We start from the raw sequence: 16752 nt of genomic DNA, 5'->3' as shown, positions 1-16752 counted from the left end.
AATGTTGGTGAGGTTGCAGAGAAAAGAGATCCTTCTTACACTGTTGGTGGGAATTCAAACTGCTGTGACCACTATGGAAAAACAGTATGGAGGTTCCTCAAAAAAGGTAAAAATAGAGCTATCCTATACTCAGCAATTGCAATACTAGGTGCTTACCCAGAGGATACAAACATAATGATCCAAAGGGGCAAGTGCACCCCAAAGTTTACAGCAACAATATCCACAATAGCCACACTATGGAAAGAGACCAGATGTCCATCGACAGATAAATGGATAAAGAAGATGTGAGATATATCTATCTATATCTACTGATTGATTGATAGATAGATAATGGAATATTACTCAACCATCAAAAATTGAAATCTTTCCATTTGCAACTACATGGATGGAACTAGAGGATGTTACGCTAAGTGAAATAAGTCAATCAGAGAAAGGAAAGACAAGTATATCTTTTCACTCATATGTGGAATTCAAGAAACAAAACAGGATCATAGGGTAGGGGAGGGAAAAATAAAGTAAGATGAAATCAGAGAGGAAGAAAAACCATGAGGAACTCTTAAATATAGGAAACACACTGAGGGTTGCTGGAGGGGAGGTGGATGGGAGGTTGGGGTAACTGGGGAATGGGTATTAGGGAGGACACTTAATGTAATGAGAACTGGGTGTTATATGCCACTGAGGAATCACTGAACTCTACCTCTGAACTAACAATACACTTTATGTTAAGTAATTAAATTTAAATTTTAGAAAGTTAAAAAAAATGTGTGCAACCATTACCCTCTTCATTTTCAGAATTCTTTCATCATCCCAAACATGAATTCTATACCCATTAAACAATAAGTCCCCATGCTTGCCTTCCTACTACCTCCTGGTAACGTGTCCTTCTTTCTGTCTAAATGAATTTACTTATTCTAGGTACCTCATATAAGTGAGATCATATAATATTTGTCCTTGTGTGACTGACTTATTTTATTTAGTATAATGTCTTCAAGGTTCGTCCATGCTCTAGCATGTGTCATAATTTCACTGCTTTTGAGGGCACATGGGTGGCTTAGTCAGTTAAGCATCTGCCTTTGCCTGGGGTAATGATCCCAGGGTCCTGGGGTTCGGCTCTCTGCTCTGCAGGGAGCCTGCTTTTCCTGCTCCCTCTGCCTGCTGCTCTGTTTGCTTTTGTTCTCTCTCTCTCTCTCTCTGTCAAGTAAATAAAATCTTAAACAAAAAAAAAACTTTCACTGCTTCTTATGACCGGATATTATTCCCTTGTATGTATATGTGTATGTATTATGTATTTTATTTATCCATTCTTCTGTCAATGGACACCTGGGTTTCTACCATTTAGCCATTATGAATAATGAGGCTGTGAACATGGGTGTAAGAGAATCTGACTCCTTTCTTTCAGTTCTTATGGGTATATGCCTCAGAGTGGAATTGCTGGAGAGGGGTCCACTTTTGATCTTAAAGGTTTTTTGGTATCCGCTGGAGATCTGACAGCTTTCTGCTGCTTACTCCATACTTCGCTGAGGTGTGTGAAGCTGTCCTCAAGTCTATTTGCCTAGACATTTTCCTCATTCTTTTTTTATTGTACTGCCCTGGTGCTGGCTGAGTGTGGGGACTTAATGTTGCTGAGCTTTCCCTGGACACAGGAACATCTTCCCTTTCTCTCTGATTCCCTTTAACCCCTGTCTGTGGTTTGAGTTTCAGCCCTAAGAAACATGAGCCAGGATTCCTTCATCGGATCACGTGACCTCCACGTCCTCTCCTTTGTCTTGTGCTCCAGTAACAGGACCTTCTGCTTCCCCTTTCTTGTTGTCAAGAATTTTCCCCACACTGTATCCTCTTGCCTTCTATGATAAGGCTTAGAGTTAAGCATGCTCATCTCCTAAATTTCCCTTTTAATATGTAAAGCAACTCTTTTGGAATATGGAAAGCCTCTTATTTTTCAACAAAGCCAGTCTTTCAAAACTGTTATCTCACTCTGAACATTAAAACATTTAGCTTGAAACTCAAAGTTGAGCTCAGGTTTCTTTTTTCCTAGGTGGTATCCACCAAATACTGAAGTAAAAAGTATCATCAAATTGAAAAATGGGGATATAGCAGGGTAGGAAAAAATACGTCAGTGAAATGTATCAAAACTACTATCACCATGAGGTGCCTGGGTGGCTCAGTGGGTTAAAGCCTCTGCCTTCAGCTCAGGTCATGATCTCAGGGTCCTGGGATTGAGCCCTGCATCGGGCTTTCTGCTCAAGCAGGGAGCCTGCTTCCCTCTCTCTCTCTCTCTGCCTGCCTCTCTGCCTACTTGTGATCTCTGTCAAATAAATAAATAAAAATTAAAAAAAAAAAAGCCACTACTATCACCATTACATTAGCAACATCATTTATTCTGCCAGTTTCTGGTCAGTTTCTCTTCCTTGCTCTGCTCTTATGTCCTACAACCTCAGCTCTGGTTTTGATGAAGCCAAACTGCTCTGTGAGGTGAGGGGGGATCCCATTTGGTGGCTTGATGAGTTCTGGAAGGAGGCTTTCAATGTTTTCTTTTAGCCTGTGCATGTAGGGTTTCCTTTCAGATACGGTGACTATTGACACCCTAACAAAAGCCTTAATACACATACCTTAAAATAATAGGACAAGGTGAGGAATGATAGATTGGCATCGTTGTAAAGAGAACTGCACAAGTTCAGATGACTATTTCATATGATTATTGATTTCTGATGGCTTGGCCGGGACCTTAATTGGGCTATTAGAGACTAAGCCAGGTTTGAAATAAAATGAAAGTGCTTGCAGCATATGCAGGGGTTCTTCTAGATTGAGTGAAATAGTGACTGGGAAGACAGTGGGAGTCCTTACTGATGAGCTTGGGCTCCCAGTGGCTTCAGAGCTAAAGTGCATCTGAGCAGCCCTTTGCAGCATTCCTACTGCCTTCAGCCTAGGAGTAAGGCAGAAAAGGCTGGTAACATTCAATGAGAGAAGACAATAATGAAGAAATCAGCAGTGATCCTAATAGCACATCAGTACCATTCTACTTATTTTGCCAGTGTCTGCCTAGGAGTAGTACCTCCCAGCCCCTTTGACCTTTTTATTATGTATGTTGGTTTTCTTTATGAGAAGTACCCTTGTCTAAACCTAAGAAGCTGGTGAGCCAAGGTCCTCTGCCTCCACCTCTTCTTTGTGGCTGATTTCAGAAGCTCAAAGCTTCAGATGAAAGCTTCTCTGTAATCCTCTTCCATCCTCATTTACTTCCATTTGGTCTAGGGGGTACTCGCTGAACTTTTCAGTAATAGAAGGACAGATTTCCTCCTGTAAATCATGCTTTATATTTAGGACTTATCTTCTAGAGATGTTGGAGCAAGACTTGGGCATACTCACAAAGGCACATGGAGAAAAGACCAGAATGATGAAACCTAGAGTTGTAAAGTTTTATAGGCTTTTAGTCTATTTTTCCTTTAAAATAATCTGATCTGTTTTTGTTTTGTAGATGATATGACTTGTCGCATTCTTTACACCTGGTTTGTCTGGGCTGAACATGTCACTGTGCAAATAAATGCTGGTCAGTACAAAGCCTTCCAAATCTCATGAATTTTCAGTTTGTGTTTATCCCTCCAAAGGCTCTTTATGCTATGTCTGCAAAATGGCTGTAAACATAGATTCACTGAGGGTGAGTTGGCCCCTCATTAAATCCAGTAGTTCTTAAGTTTTAGTGGCCATCAGAATCACCTGGGGAGCCATTTACATTTCTAAAAGATCCACTGAATCAAAATCTCCAAGAATTTGTCTTAAGTATCTATGTTTTTAAAGAGCACTCCATGATTTTTGCTCATTAAGCGGATTTACAATCCCATTGATCTAATCCACATCTCTTCTTTAAAGAAGGTACCTGCCTAGAATAGTTACAGGTGATTCCTAAGCCAGGATATATATATGAAACACAGAGTCTTTAAAAATACATTTCAGGGTTCCAAACTGTGAAATTTAGTGATAACTCATTGAGCTTGGGATCTTAGGCAATTGTAATTTTCTTAAAAATGGAATCAGTAATTCTAGTTTACATCCCAATACCAGATAACAGTCACTGGTCTCAACCATTTTGTACAGATAAGAACAAAGCCTAGTTTTAAAGATGCCCAAAGGAGATGTACTGATTTAAATTATGTATGTGTCTTTATTGTAATATGCTGGTGGCTAGTGATAGAAGTAATTGAAATTTGAAGGGCTTGGGGAAGAATTTTAGAAAATAATAAAAATAAATGACCTTGAGTTTATTCCTGATAGAAGATGAGAATTTGGGAAATTAAAGTAGCAGTGATTATCAGCTAAAACCATCATACCTATCCTTCCCTTAAACAGTTGTAATCAGGTCTCTTTTAGTTATACACAACAGAAACTCATCTCTAAAGAGCAAAAAAGAGATTTTTTTTTTCCAGTTAAGGAGAGATGAAAACTTGGGACTTCAGGTACAGCAGGATCCAGAAACTAAAAAACAAAAAACAAAAAACAACAGAAGAGCTCTGTCTTTTAATCTTTCAGCTGTTTTTCTCTTTGTGTTAGCTTCATTCTCAAGCAAGCACTTTCCAAGAAAAGAAATGGCCACTGATAGTCCCAAACTTATTCTCTTACATAATCCAAAAGGGAGGAGTCCCTCTATCTTAATAGTTTATCCATAGTCAAAATCTCAAGGAAGGCTCTGATTGGCCTTGCCTGAATAACCTGTCTGTCCCTGTATTTATTGCAATAGCCTGAGGAAAAAGCACTCTGAATGGTCAGCCTATGTGACACATCCCTGCTTTGAAGTTGTGGATATTAGCATATCATCCAGGACCACTGAAGGTAGAGTAGAATAACTCCCCAAGAGGTGAAGGGAAAGAACTGCTGGAGAGGAAAAAGCAACCTGTCTTCTAAAACACAAATTGAATGATTTTGTTTTGTCTGCCCAAAATTCTAGTATTCATTAAGCTTTGTAATCTCTGGGGAGTCACACATCAGACACTTCTAGGGCATAGAAAATAAGTTTCTTCTATGGCTGTATTCAAATTGAATTGATGAAGTAAACAAATGTGTGGACAGATATTCAAACAGGCATTTTACAAACCTTTCCAGGATAAGTGGGCTGACCTACGTGGTAAAGTAATAAGGATTTTGCTTTCCCAATATATTTGTATGCAGATGTGCTCCTGTATTGAGAATATGACCTTGAACTTGAGCTGCTCATAGCTTTCTACAACCTGGTTAGTGATGCTTGTAAGAAAAAAAAAATGATGAGGAAATGTTAAAGTAAAAAATACATAATTCAAAATCATTAATATCATCTCTGAGGTACTTTCCTCTCAGATATTAAAAGCAAAGAAGGGAATCACTTTTACTAAATCCAAGGATGCTCTTATGTCACTATTATGAAGTCAAGGTCAAGAAATAATTTAGTACCTGATTCTCTGCTATATGATATACCTTAAAAAATGTTCTGTGGGGAAATAAAAAATGTTCTGTGGTTAATCTTGCTTGGTACTTGGCAGTCTGTTTGGCTTCTGGCTACAGACAAACAATAATTTGCAATTTAGCTATTTTAATTAATTAGTTAATCAGCATCATTTAAAGGCAGTCGTTATTGCCACTTCATTTTATAAAAGACAATTTTCTCAGTGTCTTTGCTGTTCTCAAGATTTCACCATTTACACTGAGGTCATATTTTTATAACTTTATTTATAAACTCAATGAATTAACATATAGTATATTATTAGTATCAGAGGTAGAGTTTAGTGATTCATTAGTTGCATATAATACCCATTGCTCATTATATCAAGTGTCCTCCTTAATTATTAGTGTCCATTCCCCAGTTACCCCATCCTTCCACCCAACCCCCTCCAGCAAGTTTGTTTCCTATAGTCAAGAGTCTCTCATGGGTTGTCTCCCTTTTTGATTTCATCTTATTTTATTTTTCTCTCCCTTCCCCTATGATCCTTTGTTTTATTTCTTAAATTCCACATATGAGTGAAATCATACAATACTTATCTTTCTCTGATGGGCTTATTTCATTTAGTGTTATACCGGCTAATTCCATCCACGTAGTTGCAAACAGTAAGGTTTCATTTTTTGATGGCTGAGTAATATTCCATTATATATATATGTATGTATATATATACATACACACACACACACACACACACACACACACAGGCACACACACAGATACATACATATATACACACCACATCTTCTTTATCCATTCATCTACCAGTGGGCATCTGGTCTCTTACCATAGTGTTGCTACTAGGGATTGTGCTGCTATAAACATTGGGGTGCAGGTAGGTGCACCTTCAGATCACTATGTTTGCAAATACCCAAATACCTTTGGGTAAATACCTAGTAGTACAATCATTGGATTGTACGATATCTCTGTTTTCAACTTTTGAGGACCCTGCATACTGTTTTCCATAGTGGCCATAGCACTTTGCATTCTTAGCAGCAGTGTAAGAGGGGTTCCCTTTCTCTGCATCCTCACTAACATTTGTTGTTTCCCGACTGGTTAATTTTAGCCATTCTGACTGGTGTGGGGTGGTATCTCATTGTGATTTGGTTTGTATTTCCCTGATGCCAGGTGATGTGTAGCATTTTTTCACGTGTCTGTTAGCCATTTGTAAGTCTTCTTAGAAATGTCTGTTCATGTCTTCTGCCCATTTCTTATTTGTTACACTGAGGTCATTTGAATGGAATTTTGAGCCTTAGACATTTGCTGTCTCTCCATACATGGACATATAATGATAACACTTTTTGAGCACTAGCTGTGTAATAGACACTATCCTACGCCGTTTATATGTATATTTTGTTTAATTCTCGTAACAGCTAGATGTGATGGATGCTTTGATTCTCCATTTTGTATATAAAGAAGCTGAATCTTAGGGAGTTTAAGTAACTTGCTCAGGGTCACACAGCTAATAAGTTCTGGCACCAGGGTTCTAGCCCAGTTTTGTCTGGTCTCAAAGCCCAAATTCTTAATCCTAGATCCTTTCTTCTCTTACTGTTTCTTTGACCCATGATGGATGAAGAAGTAGATGAAGAAGAAAGAGGAGGAAAAGAAAAAGGAAGAAGAAATTTAAAGTTCATAAATTAAGTGAAGGAGTGCAGTCATATAAACGAGATACACATCTCCAATCTATTTTCTATATCAAGCTGGAATAGATAACTTTATTTTTTTTTAAAGATTTTTATTTATTTATTTGAGAGAGAGAGAGCAGGAGCAGAGGGAGCGGGAGGAGCAGACTCCCTGCTGAGCAGGGAGCCTGATTCGGGACTTGATCCCAGGATCCTGAGCTCATGACATGAGCTGAAGGCAGATGCTTCACCAACTGAGCCACCCAGGCGCCGAAGGAATAGATAACTTTAAAAGATGTAATAGATACTGATTCTTATTTTAACTCTAGTTTTACACATAAACATTTGTCAACATTTCTAAAAGATTCTAAACAATATAAGGCTATTCTCTGAACTTTCTCATCCCCACTTTGTTTGCTTATGTGTCAAAAGAGATACAGAATAATTTAAACACAATATTTGTTTGCGAATGCTTTATCTTCTGTATTAGTCAGCTTGGGCTACTATAACAAAATACCATAAACTGGGTGACTTAAACAACAGAAATTTATTTTATCATAGTTCTAGAGGCTAGAAGGTCCAAGATCAGGATGCCAGCTGAGTTGGGTTCTGACAAAAGCCCTCTTCCCAGCTTGTAGACATCTACCTTCTTGCTGTATCCTCACCTGGTGGAGATAGAGAGCCCCAGTGTGTCTTCTTATAAGGCCACTAATATCATCTTGGGGTCCCATCTTCATGACCTCATCTGTCTAATCATCTTCCAAAGGCCCCACGTCCTAATACCATCACATTGGGGGTTAGAATTTAGGGGAGATACATTCAGTCCATAACAACTTCTAGTGGGGGAGATGAGACAGGTATAGAAATAACTACTAAGAAGTGCAGTAAATCATGAGGTTCAAGTGACATTGAAATAGTAATACTCATGCAAATATGTGGGTTTCTAGGGTAGGTCATCCTGCTTGTGGATGAGGAAAACCAAATGAGGAAGTCATTTAAAGGATTGGCAGATTATTAAAAGATTTAGGGCAGGCATCAGAGGAGAGCTAGGTGCTGAGGGTGGGAAATGGGGTGATTTCTCCTTTCTCCAGCAGTCAGTGTTTATACTGAATGATCCCATAGATTCAGGGAACTCAGCAGCCTGCCTTCCAGGGGCTTCGAGGTCTCATTACCTCTACCTCTAATTTTATGGGTGTCTTTACCTATTTTTTCCATTCTATGTGTCATTTTTCATAACATTTCATAGAACAGCCCCACCCTAACCTGGTGATATGTACAGAGGAGGTAATAAGATAATCATAAAAAGAAGATACAAGTTGTAATTACAGTTCTAGGAAAACAAACAAACAAACAACTTTTGGAGTTCATGCTTTTCCCTACTCTCAGCCAGTATTACATTAACTGGGAGCCATTGATTAAGCATCTTTATGCTTTCAATTGTTTGATCAGCCCCTCTTTCAATTGTAGATGAGAGATAGGGTCTATGTATGGAGCAGAGACAGGGCAGGTCAGAACCCAGGTAGCAAGATCCTCACTGCCATTGCATCCTGTACACCACAACCTATCTCCTTGGGAGCTGCCAGGACCTTCCTAGAATTCAGGCTCACATCTGAGAGGTCCCGAGGAATTGGTTCCCCCTTGGGAGAGACTCTTCTGATCTAGGAGATTTCTCTACAAGGCTGTTGCTAACATGGCCTACTTGCAGGGCTGCCAGCTGGTTCTGACAGATTTGGGGCCAGTTTGTACCAGATTCCTTAGGATCTTCCTGATGACATTAAAATTGTTATTGTTTACATATTTAACATCCTTCTCACAAATCTGTGAGTTAATGTTCTTTGTGTAAAGGCTACTCCAACTGGTTACAAATTTAGCTAAGTGTGCAGTCATCCAGCCTATAGTTCTCTATCTTATCTTCGGGATATGCCCTTCTGAATACTAATACATTGATCTTACAACTTGCCCCAGATGAATTTCTGTGGTTATGTCCAATATGATTATGTAAATGGGCTGCCTTAAAAGGTAATGAGTTTCTAGCCATTGGAGGCATTCAAATATAAGTTGGATCACAAACTTAAGGGAAATTTAAACATCTGATGGATTTGGGGGCTGAGCTACCTAAAAGACCCTTCCAATTCTGCAATTCTGTGATTCTTTATTTTTCCCATATGTGTCTATGCTGACTTCTAATAATCAAATTTCTCCTTCTTAAATGTTCATCCTTCCCCCATTTGAGGATTTTTCCCTGCGATTACTTTCAGAGTGTCCATTTGATAGTTTGTGGGTGTCTCTTTCCTCCTTTTGGTGAAAATCAGGCCATGCCATGCCCATCTCCTGTCTTGTCTCCTTCTTCCATTTTCTGTGCTCTCACAGGGGTCAGTGTCAGCAGTTCTGCCACTCATTTGCAAGTTCTGCAGTTACCTTGAGATGTGATTTATCGAGGTCAGGATACTTGAACTCACTTAGAGCAGCAGTGTGCTCTTTTATCTCCTTCATCTCCCTTGCATGTCAATTCCTTCTTACTAAGGCTCATCCCTGTCTCTTCACTCAGAATCTCCCTCTCACTGACAAGGACTGAAGCAGAAAAGGAATGGAAGGTTCTCCTTGCAGCTATCATTTGGGAACATTAGAGTGTCTCTGTCCAGCCCAGGTCCTGGCCTCCCTTGGTTGCTGGGCATCAGCTCTAATTTAGGAAGCTCTCATTATTTGCCCACTTAATGTTTAGAAGCCTTCACCGTGCTTTTTAATCTTTGTGACCCTTCTGACTTGTTTGTGTCAGTTAGATGCTTTCTCTTGATTGTATGTCCTTCTCTCTATATTTAATGCAGGTCTTATAAAAGACAGGCTTATCAGGGAACCTGCCCACGCAACTCCTTTGACTTCCTCTTCCTTATCAGGTGCACTCAGAATTATATGGTCTTGGAACATGTATCATGCCTGCCTCTACTGTGAGCTTTCTGCTATGTGTAAAAGCCTATTCATAATGCCTGCTCTACATGTCCAAAAACAGTCTCCTTGCTCCCTACCTGTCCCACCCAGGGAACTCTGAGATGCTGGGGCTCTGTATTAATCTGCTCGGGCTGCCATAACAACACTCCAGAGACGAAGGAGGCTTATACAACAGGAATTTAGTCTCTCATGGTTCTGGAGCCTAGATTTTTGAGATCAAGGTGTCGGCAGGGTTGGTTTCTTCTGAGGCTTTTCTTCTTGACTTGTATGGTTATCTTCTTCCTATGTTTTCACATGGTCTTTTGTCCATCACCATCTCTGTCCAAATTTCCTCTTCTTATGAGAACACTGGTTAGACTGGACCTCATTTTAACTTAATTTCCTCTTTAAAGATCCTATTTCCAAATATACTTTCTGAAGTCCTGGGGCTTAGGACTTTAACATGTTAACTTCTGGGGAAACAGTTGAGCCCATAATAGGCCCCTTTCTACAGCCGGTGCCAACAGGTCAGAGTTACGTCCATAGTAACACTTGTGGGTTATTGCTCTTGTTGCCTCTCTCTTTATTTTTAGAGTTGCAATGTCAGCAAACAGTCAGGATCATCTTTGCTGATCTGCTCTTGGCTAGGCTCAGCCCTGTTCCAGGACTGAATTTCACTTGACTTTCTTCTTCCTGCCTTCCTAGAAAGCAGAATGAATACATGTCTTCTATGCTCCTTCTGTCAAAACCCTACCCATCCATCAAGCATAACTCAGATACCACCCTGTTTTCCTGATCTGTGATGCCATAGCCCTCTGCCTGTATGATAACATTTATAGTTATTCATTGTTTTTATTGCATTAATGTTATTTATAAATAGCCCTCCTTGCTCATATATGAGAGTGAGCACCTTGTGGAAACTTTGTTATCATCTTCATCTTTATTCAATCTGAAACCCAAGCCTTCGGTTTGTACCCAGCAACTGCTCAACAAATATTAAACTGGATTGAACCTTAGCAGAGATTTAAATGATATTCAAAGCAATAAATATTTAAGTTACATTTTATATTTACATATATTCTTAAAGGTACTATGTGACAAATTATTGATACGGTGAATATAATCATTGGATTATTTTAATAGCTACTTTTAATGGTTACTTGAAGTATTTAGCCTAATTAAAGCGTGTATCTTTTCATACATTTTTCATGGTGAGTTTGCCTTCTGAACTCCCAAAGCACCATTTGTTCCTAGCACAAATTTTATATTTATTATTTATGATGAAGTATCATTTTAAACATTATCCAGTCCCTTATATTAAAATGTAGTCCTTTGGTGAACAGGGGCAATGGCTTATAAATGTTTCCATCCCTGATACCCATGTAGTAAACAGGTAATTCAAGGTAAGCCACGAGGTTACTCTCACCAGCTGCATAGGGTTGCCATCTGCCTTTCACCGTGAAAGTTGTTTCTCGGAAAAAAACCCATTGGAAAGAAATGTTGTGTTTAGTAACCAGTTCCCCTTAGTTTATCTTTCAACACCCTCCCTGCAACTATGCCTCATCCACAGGGTGGGTGTTGAACATTCATTCATTTATTTTTCCATGTTGGAATATTTAATTGGCACTACTTATAATAAATCTTATTTTGTTTTGAAAGGGAATGATGAGGGGTGGGTAAAGCTACTACCTTTGCTTGTGCAGGTTATACTCTGAGCGGGGACTTCCAGCCAAAGGGGTGATGGGGCTAAGCCATGTCATGCATTTTGGCATACAGATGTGTCAGCCCAGAGAAAGAGGAGAAAGGGCGGCTTTTTCTAATTAACGTTAAGTTGCTTCACACTTACCATGCTTGGTACCTGTGGGATTGCATCAACCCAGAGGGGGCACCTTTTTTTGTAATTTATGTAAGATACCCTGTGGACTAGCAGCATCCCTGAGGATCAGAGAGAGGTAGACCTATGCACACTGCACAGTTGTGGGGCTAGAATGGAAGCAAAGAAATCATTTAACAAGCTATTACAGAAACCCAGGAAAGAAATGATGATGTCTAGGACAGGGTCAAGGCAGTGGAGACAGAACTGATTGACATGTTGACAATTTGGGTACAGGGGATGTGAAAAAGAAAGGGAGGCTGGGAGGAGACTTCAGCACTCTGGCCTGAACATTCGTGATTATTGCTGCCATTTACTAAGATGGGGAAGGCTGGAGTTGAGGGCCGCAATGCCAGAGAGAAATGTAATAGCCTTGTTATGAGGAGTATCACTGTAGGTGCTGCTTGAGGATTTCTACTTTATACATCTTCAGAGCCCCATAAAATAGCCACGAGGAGGCTCATCCTTCTGTATGCCCAAAGCCTAAAAGAAACAAAAGAGCCTGGGCTAGGGGTTTAAAGTCATTCAACATCTATAGGTCCATTTGCCAAAGGAAGTGGGTACTCATTACTTCCAAAGCCTTTTCCTGCCATAAATCACTATCATTAATTTCTATTTCCTTCAGCTCATTTTTGTGATATTTTCTGTGCAGGATACACAACTCAGGAAGAGAAGGTGACACTGACAGCTCATAGTAAACTAATCCAGATTGGCCAAGCTAAAAAACAAAATCAACAACACACATAAGAGGCCACAAGCTGCTCTCTACCATATTTTTGCAGTAGTGCTGGCTCAAAGATAGACACTTGGAAGACTCGTGGATCTATTTTCATGCTGTATTGCTGGTAAAAGACCCCTCTTCTACCATGGATTTAGATCCTGAGGGCATATGTGGATCAGAGAGTGTTCTGTTAGCAGTTCTACTCAAAATAACCATTAGCCTGCAATTTGACTTTGCAGAATTGGAAGGAAAGTCCTTTTTTCTGTAAGCCAATTTTACAAAACAAAAAACAATGCTTTATTTCTTGACTTGAAGCCGAAAAACTGTAATGGTCCCATAAATGATTAAAACAGCAGCTGGTAATGTCTTGAAAACAGATTGATCAGTTGGAATGCCTTAAAATCTGCTTAGATTCTGCATGCCTTTGAGCAGTATAAACTAACTCTGATGTGAAATGAAGAGTGGGTGTTTAGAACTCAAAGATATCAAGATAATTATTAAAGCTCTGGCAGGGACTGCATCTCTCTAGGGCAACTGCTAGCATATTTTAACCTCAAAGTGAGATCTAAATTTTGGAAGCATTTGGCATTATGGAAACTCATGGTGACCCCAATCAGGATACTCCAAGTCAGATCTCCTGGTGTCGTCTACTCATGGCAAGTGGGTTTTAGGTGTCTATGTTGTATCCATTAAAGGGACGCAGTGGTGAATGAGTCAGAGTTCCTGCCCTCATTGAGCTTTTATCATGGTGGAATGAAACAGATAGTGACTTAGTGGATAAAGAACATACATAAACTCACATAGCAATAAGAGCTATGCTGGAAATAAAGCTGAAGTAGGGAGATACTACTTTAAATTGAAATGCCAGGAAAGCCCACTCTAAAGAGGTGACATTTGAGCAGACTCTTCAATGATGAGAAGCAAGGAGCCAACAACGTAAGTTCCTCAGGCAAAAATTCTGCGTGGACAGAACAAACAGCACATTGTAAAGCCTTGAGGTGAGAATGGACTTGGCATGGTTGAACAGTGAGAAGAAGGCAGATGGGGCTGGAGTCTGGTGAGTGAGGAGAAGAGTAGTAGGAAATAAGGCAAGAAAGATGAGCAGAATCCAGATCAACTGTTGCCTTCCTGATCTTAAGAAATTGGGTCTAATTCTATGGAAAATCAGTGGAGGGTTTTAAACAGTTTTACACAGGAATAGAATTGATTGAATTAATATTTCTAAAAACATCCCTCTAACTGTTGCATGGAGAATGGACTTTAGGGAGCATAAAGAGAAGGAGGGAGACAAACTGGAGGCTATTGTAGTTGTCCAGACAAAAGAAGATGGTGAGCTTGGATTAGATGGAAGTGGGAATGCTGGTCAGAAGTGGTTAGAAGTGGAATAGAGTTTGAAGGAGGATATGATATGATGGGATTGGATTTGGGGATTTGGAAAAGAGAAAGAAACAAAAGATGATAAGATGACACTTGAGTTCTTGCCCTAAGCAGTTGGGTGAATTAATTTTAGCTGGATGTATGTAGTAAGTCTTAAGTGAAATAAGGAATAGTTTTGATGGAGGTGGAGGAGGGGTCTAGAATTTAGACTTGGACTTTTTAATATGAGATGCCTATTAGACATCTAAGTGGCGTATATAGTGGGTGTTCAAGCTCAGTGGATGACTTAACAAGGTAGTAAAATAGGCACAGGCTTAGGACCAGATTCTAAAGCCCTTTAACCTTTAGTGAGAGCGCAAGAAGAGCATCCAGCAAAGTAGGAGAAGTCAGGAGAATGTGAAGCCTGGGAAGGAATGCTGGGAGTAAAAATAAGAAGAGGACTGATAAACTGACCGTCATACTTGACTAGACAAAAGTCATAGCTGTACTCAGCAGTAACACTTTTAGGGGAGAGCATGGAAAGGAGCCACAGAAGTTTGAAGTGGATGTAGGGAGGATAGGCAAGTCTTTGAAGTGTTCCCGTGGAAGACTTGAGGGAAATCCAGGTCATAACTTGGAAGGTATGACCTTCTATTTCACTTTCGTTTTCAAGGTGACAGTTGTAGCATGATTTTGTGCTGTTGAGAATGATCGAGAGAGAAAATCAAGATGCAAAGAGTGTAGGGTTATTTTCAAGAACAAAATCCTATAGTAAGTAAGAGAAGATAGTGTCCAGGGCACAACAGGGAAGGCTGGATATTGACCAAAGTAGGGAATGGGTTCCACTGACACATTAGAGAAGACAGAGTATATAGGACCAGGTGAACTGGGTATGTAAAGTGTGGAATAAGTATATGATATAGATTTCACAAAATTACTTTCATTTTATTCAGTGAATTACGAAGCAAAGGTTATCAGCAGAGAGTGAGGAAGGCAAAGTGTTGAAAGTTTAAAGAAAGAGAGAAGGCAAATTTTCCAGGCAAATAGGGTCAGATTACTGGGCTGCACTTAATGCTCTCAAGAGGTCCTGGTCATTAATCTGAATTTATGCTCTTCCTCACAACAAGTGTTAACGTTGAATATCTTAGTGAAAAGATCATGGTGCTGGGCAAAGGACAGGACGGGCAGGGAGGTAGAAGTTAGCTGTGTAAACCTGAGCACTTTATTATATTTCCTGAGTCTCATGTTCTTTATATGTAAAATGGAGTTGATAGTTCCCACCCAAAGGGAAAATTGTGCATATCAAATTAGACAACACACTTGATGAGTTTTTTGCTTCAGAAAACTTGTTTTTAGGGTTTTTTGTTTGTTTGTTTGTTTGTTTGTTTTTAAACCTGTTTATCTCTGGGTAAAGAGCTGTGGAGATCTATGACTAATATGTTCAGTTCAGGTTGTGGATGTGGCCTTTAATGAGCCTTGCGATGTTAATATATGTGGGAGAGGAATGTCGTGGGGTCTCTGACCAAAGTGGACATAATTCTCAGGGCACTCTGGGCTCAAGAAGAACTGAGCTGCTAGAGGGCTAAGGTGGCATGCAGATGGAGTTAGAGTTAGAAAGAAGGAACCAAGAAGGAAAGGAGAAAGGGAGTAAAAAGGCTCAGAGTGTTGGGATGGGGTTGTGGGCCAGAGGAAGGTCACGCACATATTTCAGTGTTTCTGTTTAACATTGAGACGGCTCTTTTGTTTTAGCCTCATTATTACCATTGAGACCCAAATCCTAGACCTATATCTCCAATTTACAGATTTTACTCTGATAGAAGAAGTAATGTGAGAATGTGGGCCTTGGGAGAGTTGTGGTCTGGAGTGGCTCTGTGTGCTCTTAGAAGCAGGGAAAAAGGGGCGCCTGGGTGGCTCAGTGGGTTAAAGCCTCTGCCTTCAGCTCAGGTCATGATCTCAGGGTCCTGGGATCGAGTCCCGCATCGGGCTCTCTGCTCAGCAGGGAGCCTGCTTCCTCCTCTCTCTGCCTACTTCTGATCTGTCTCTGTCAAAGAAATAAATAAAATCTTAAAAAAAAAAAAAAAAAAAGAAGCAGGGAAAAGGAAGGAACTGAATCAACAAAATATTGAAACATTGCTGCTAAATCCTGTTCTCTCTGAACTTTCTCTGTCCCAGTTTCAACCTTTTCTTTCTTTTAATCAAGCAAGTTGCAAATTCAGGACTGAGTTTGCATTTGGCAAATACTGAACAAATAAAAATAATGAAATACTAATATATGTGAGGAATATGGTCACAGATATTTTTAGGTAAAGCCTTGGTACAACTTGGCCTAAAAATCTGCACCCTATGGCTGAATCCACATGGTTCCTTTAGTTAAGGCATAGTAGAAGGCAGTGAGTGTGAGCTGTAAAGAATAAAACCTCTAGTGAAACAAATCTTTGTAGATATACTACGTCTTTTAACTACCTCAGATCTTTTTCGGAAAGGGCTAGGCTATAAATAAATAATCAGTTCTCTTGGCTGATTTTTCAGAGTGATTGGGCATTCAGTTTTGACTAGCTCCATACTGAGCAGCCCCTGGTCACTCAGGCATTGTTGTAAAATCTCCTTTAAATGTACCTTCATTATTTTTCAAAATCCTAGGGGTTGACTGTTGGGGATCACACTTCATCTTTTGTTCTCTTCATTCTAGGACTTTCCTATTGAGAAACTTTCAGTGAACTAAGGAAGATACACCACTCTCCTTCCTCTTTGCACTTTTGTTCATTCAATGTCTAACTGTAGACATGAGGTAACGTTA

At 39.7% G+C, this 16752-nt stretch overlaps 1 protein-coding gene across 6 annotated transcripts in view; it reads left to right on the top strand.

The window, feature by feature from the left end:
• SLC35F1 (solute carrier family 35 member F1) overlaps positions 1-16752 on the top strand; it is a 391058-nt gene that overhangs the window by 159040 nt on the left and 215266 nt on the right. Inside the window, exon 1 of one of the 6 annotated variants that reach the window (XM_032339698.1) lies at positions 16705-16743. The exons of the other annotated variants lie outside the window; for them this stretch is intronic. Within the exon in view, the coding sequence (XP_032195589.1) occupies positions 16739-16743 (5 nt within the window). The 5' untranslated portion in view covers positions 16705-16738. Of the gene's footprint in view, positions 1-16704; positions 16744-16752 lie in introns of those variants that run through there. 6 annotated transcript variants of the gene reach the window in all.

This window comes from Mustela erminea, chromosome 4 (genome assembly GCF_009829155.1).
Source record: "Mustela erminea isolate mMusErm1 chromosome 4, mMusErm1.Pri, whole genome shotgun sequence".
Classification (NCBI taxonomy): Eukaryota; Metazoa; Chordata; class Mammalia; order Carnivora; family Mustelidae; genus Mustela; species Mustela erminea.
This window is presented reverse-complemented; position numbering and strand designations above follow the sequence as displayed.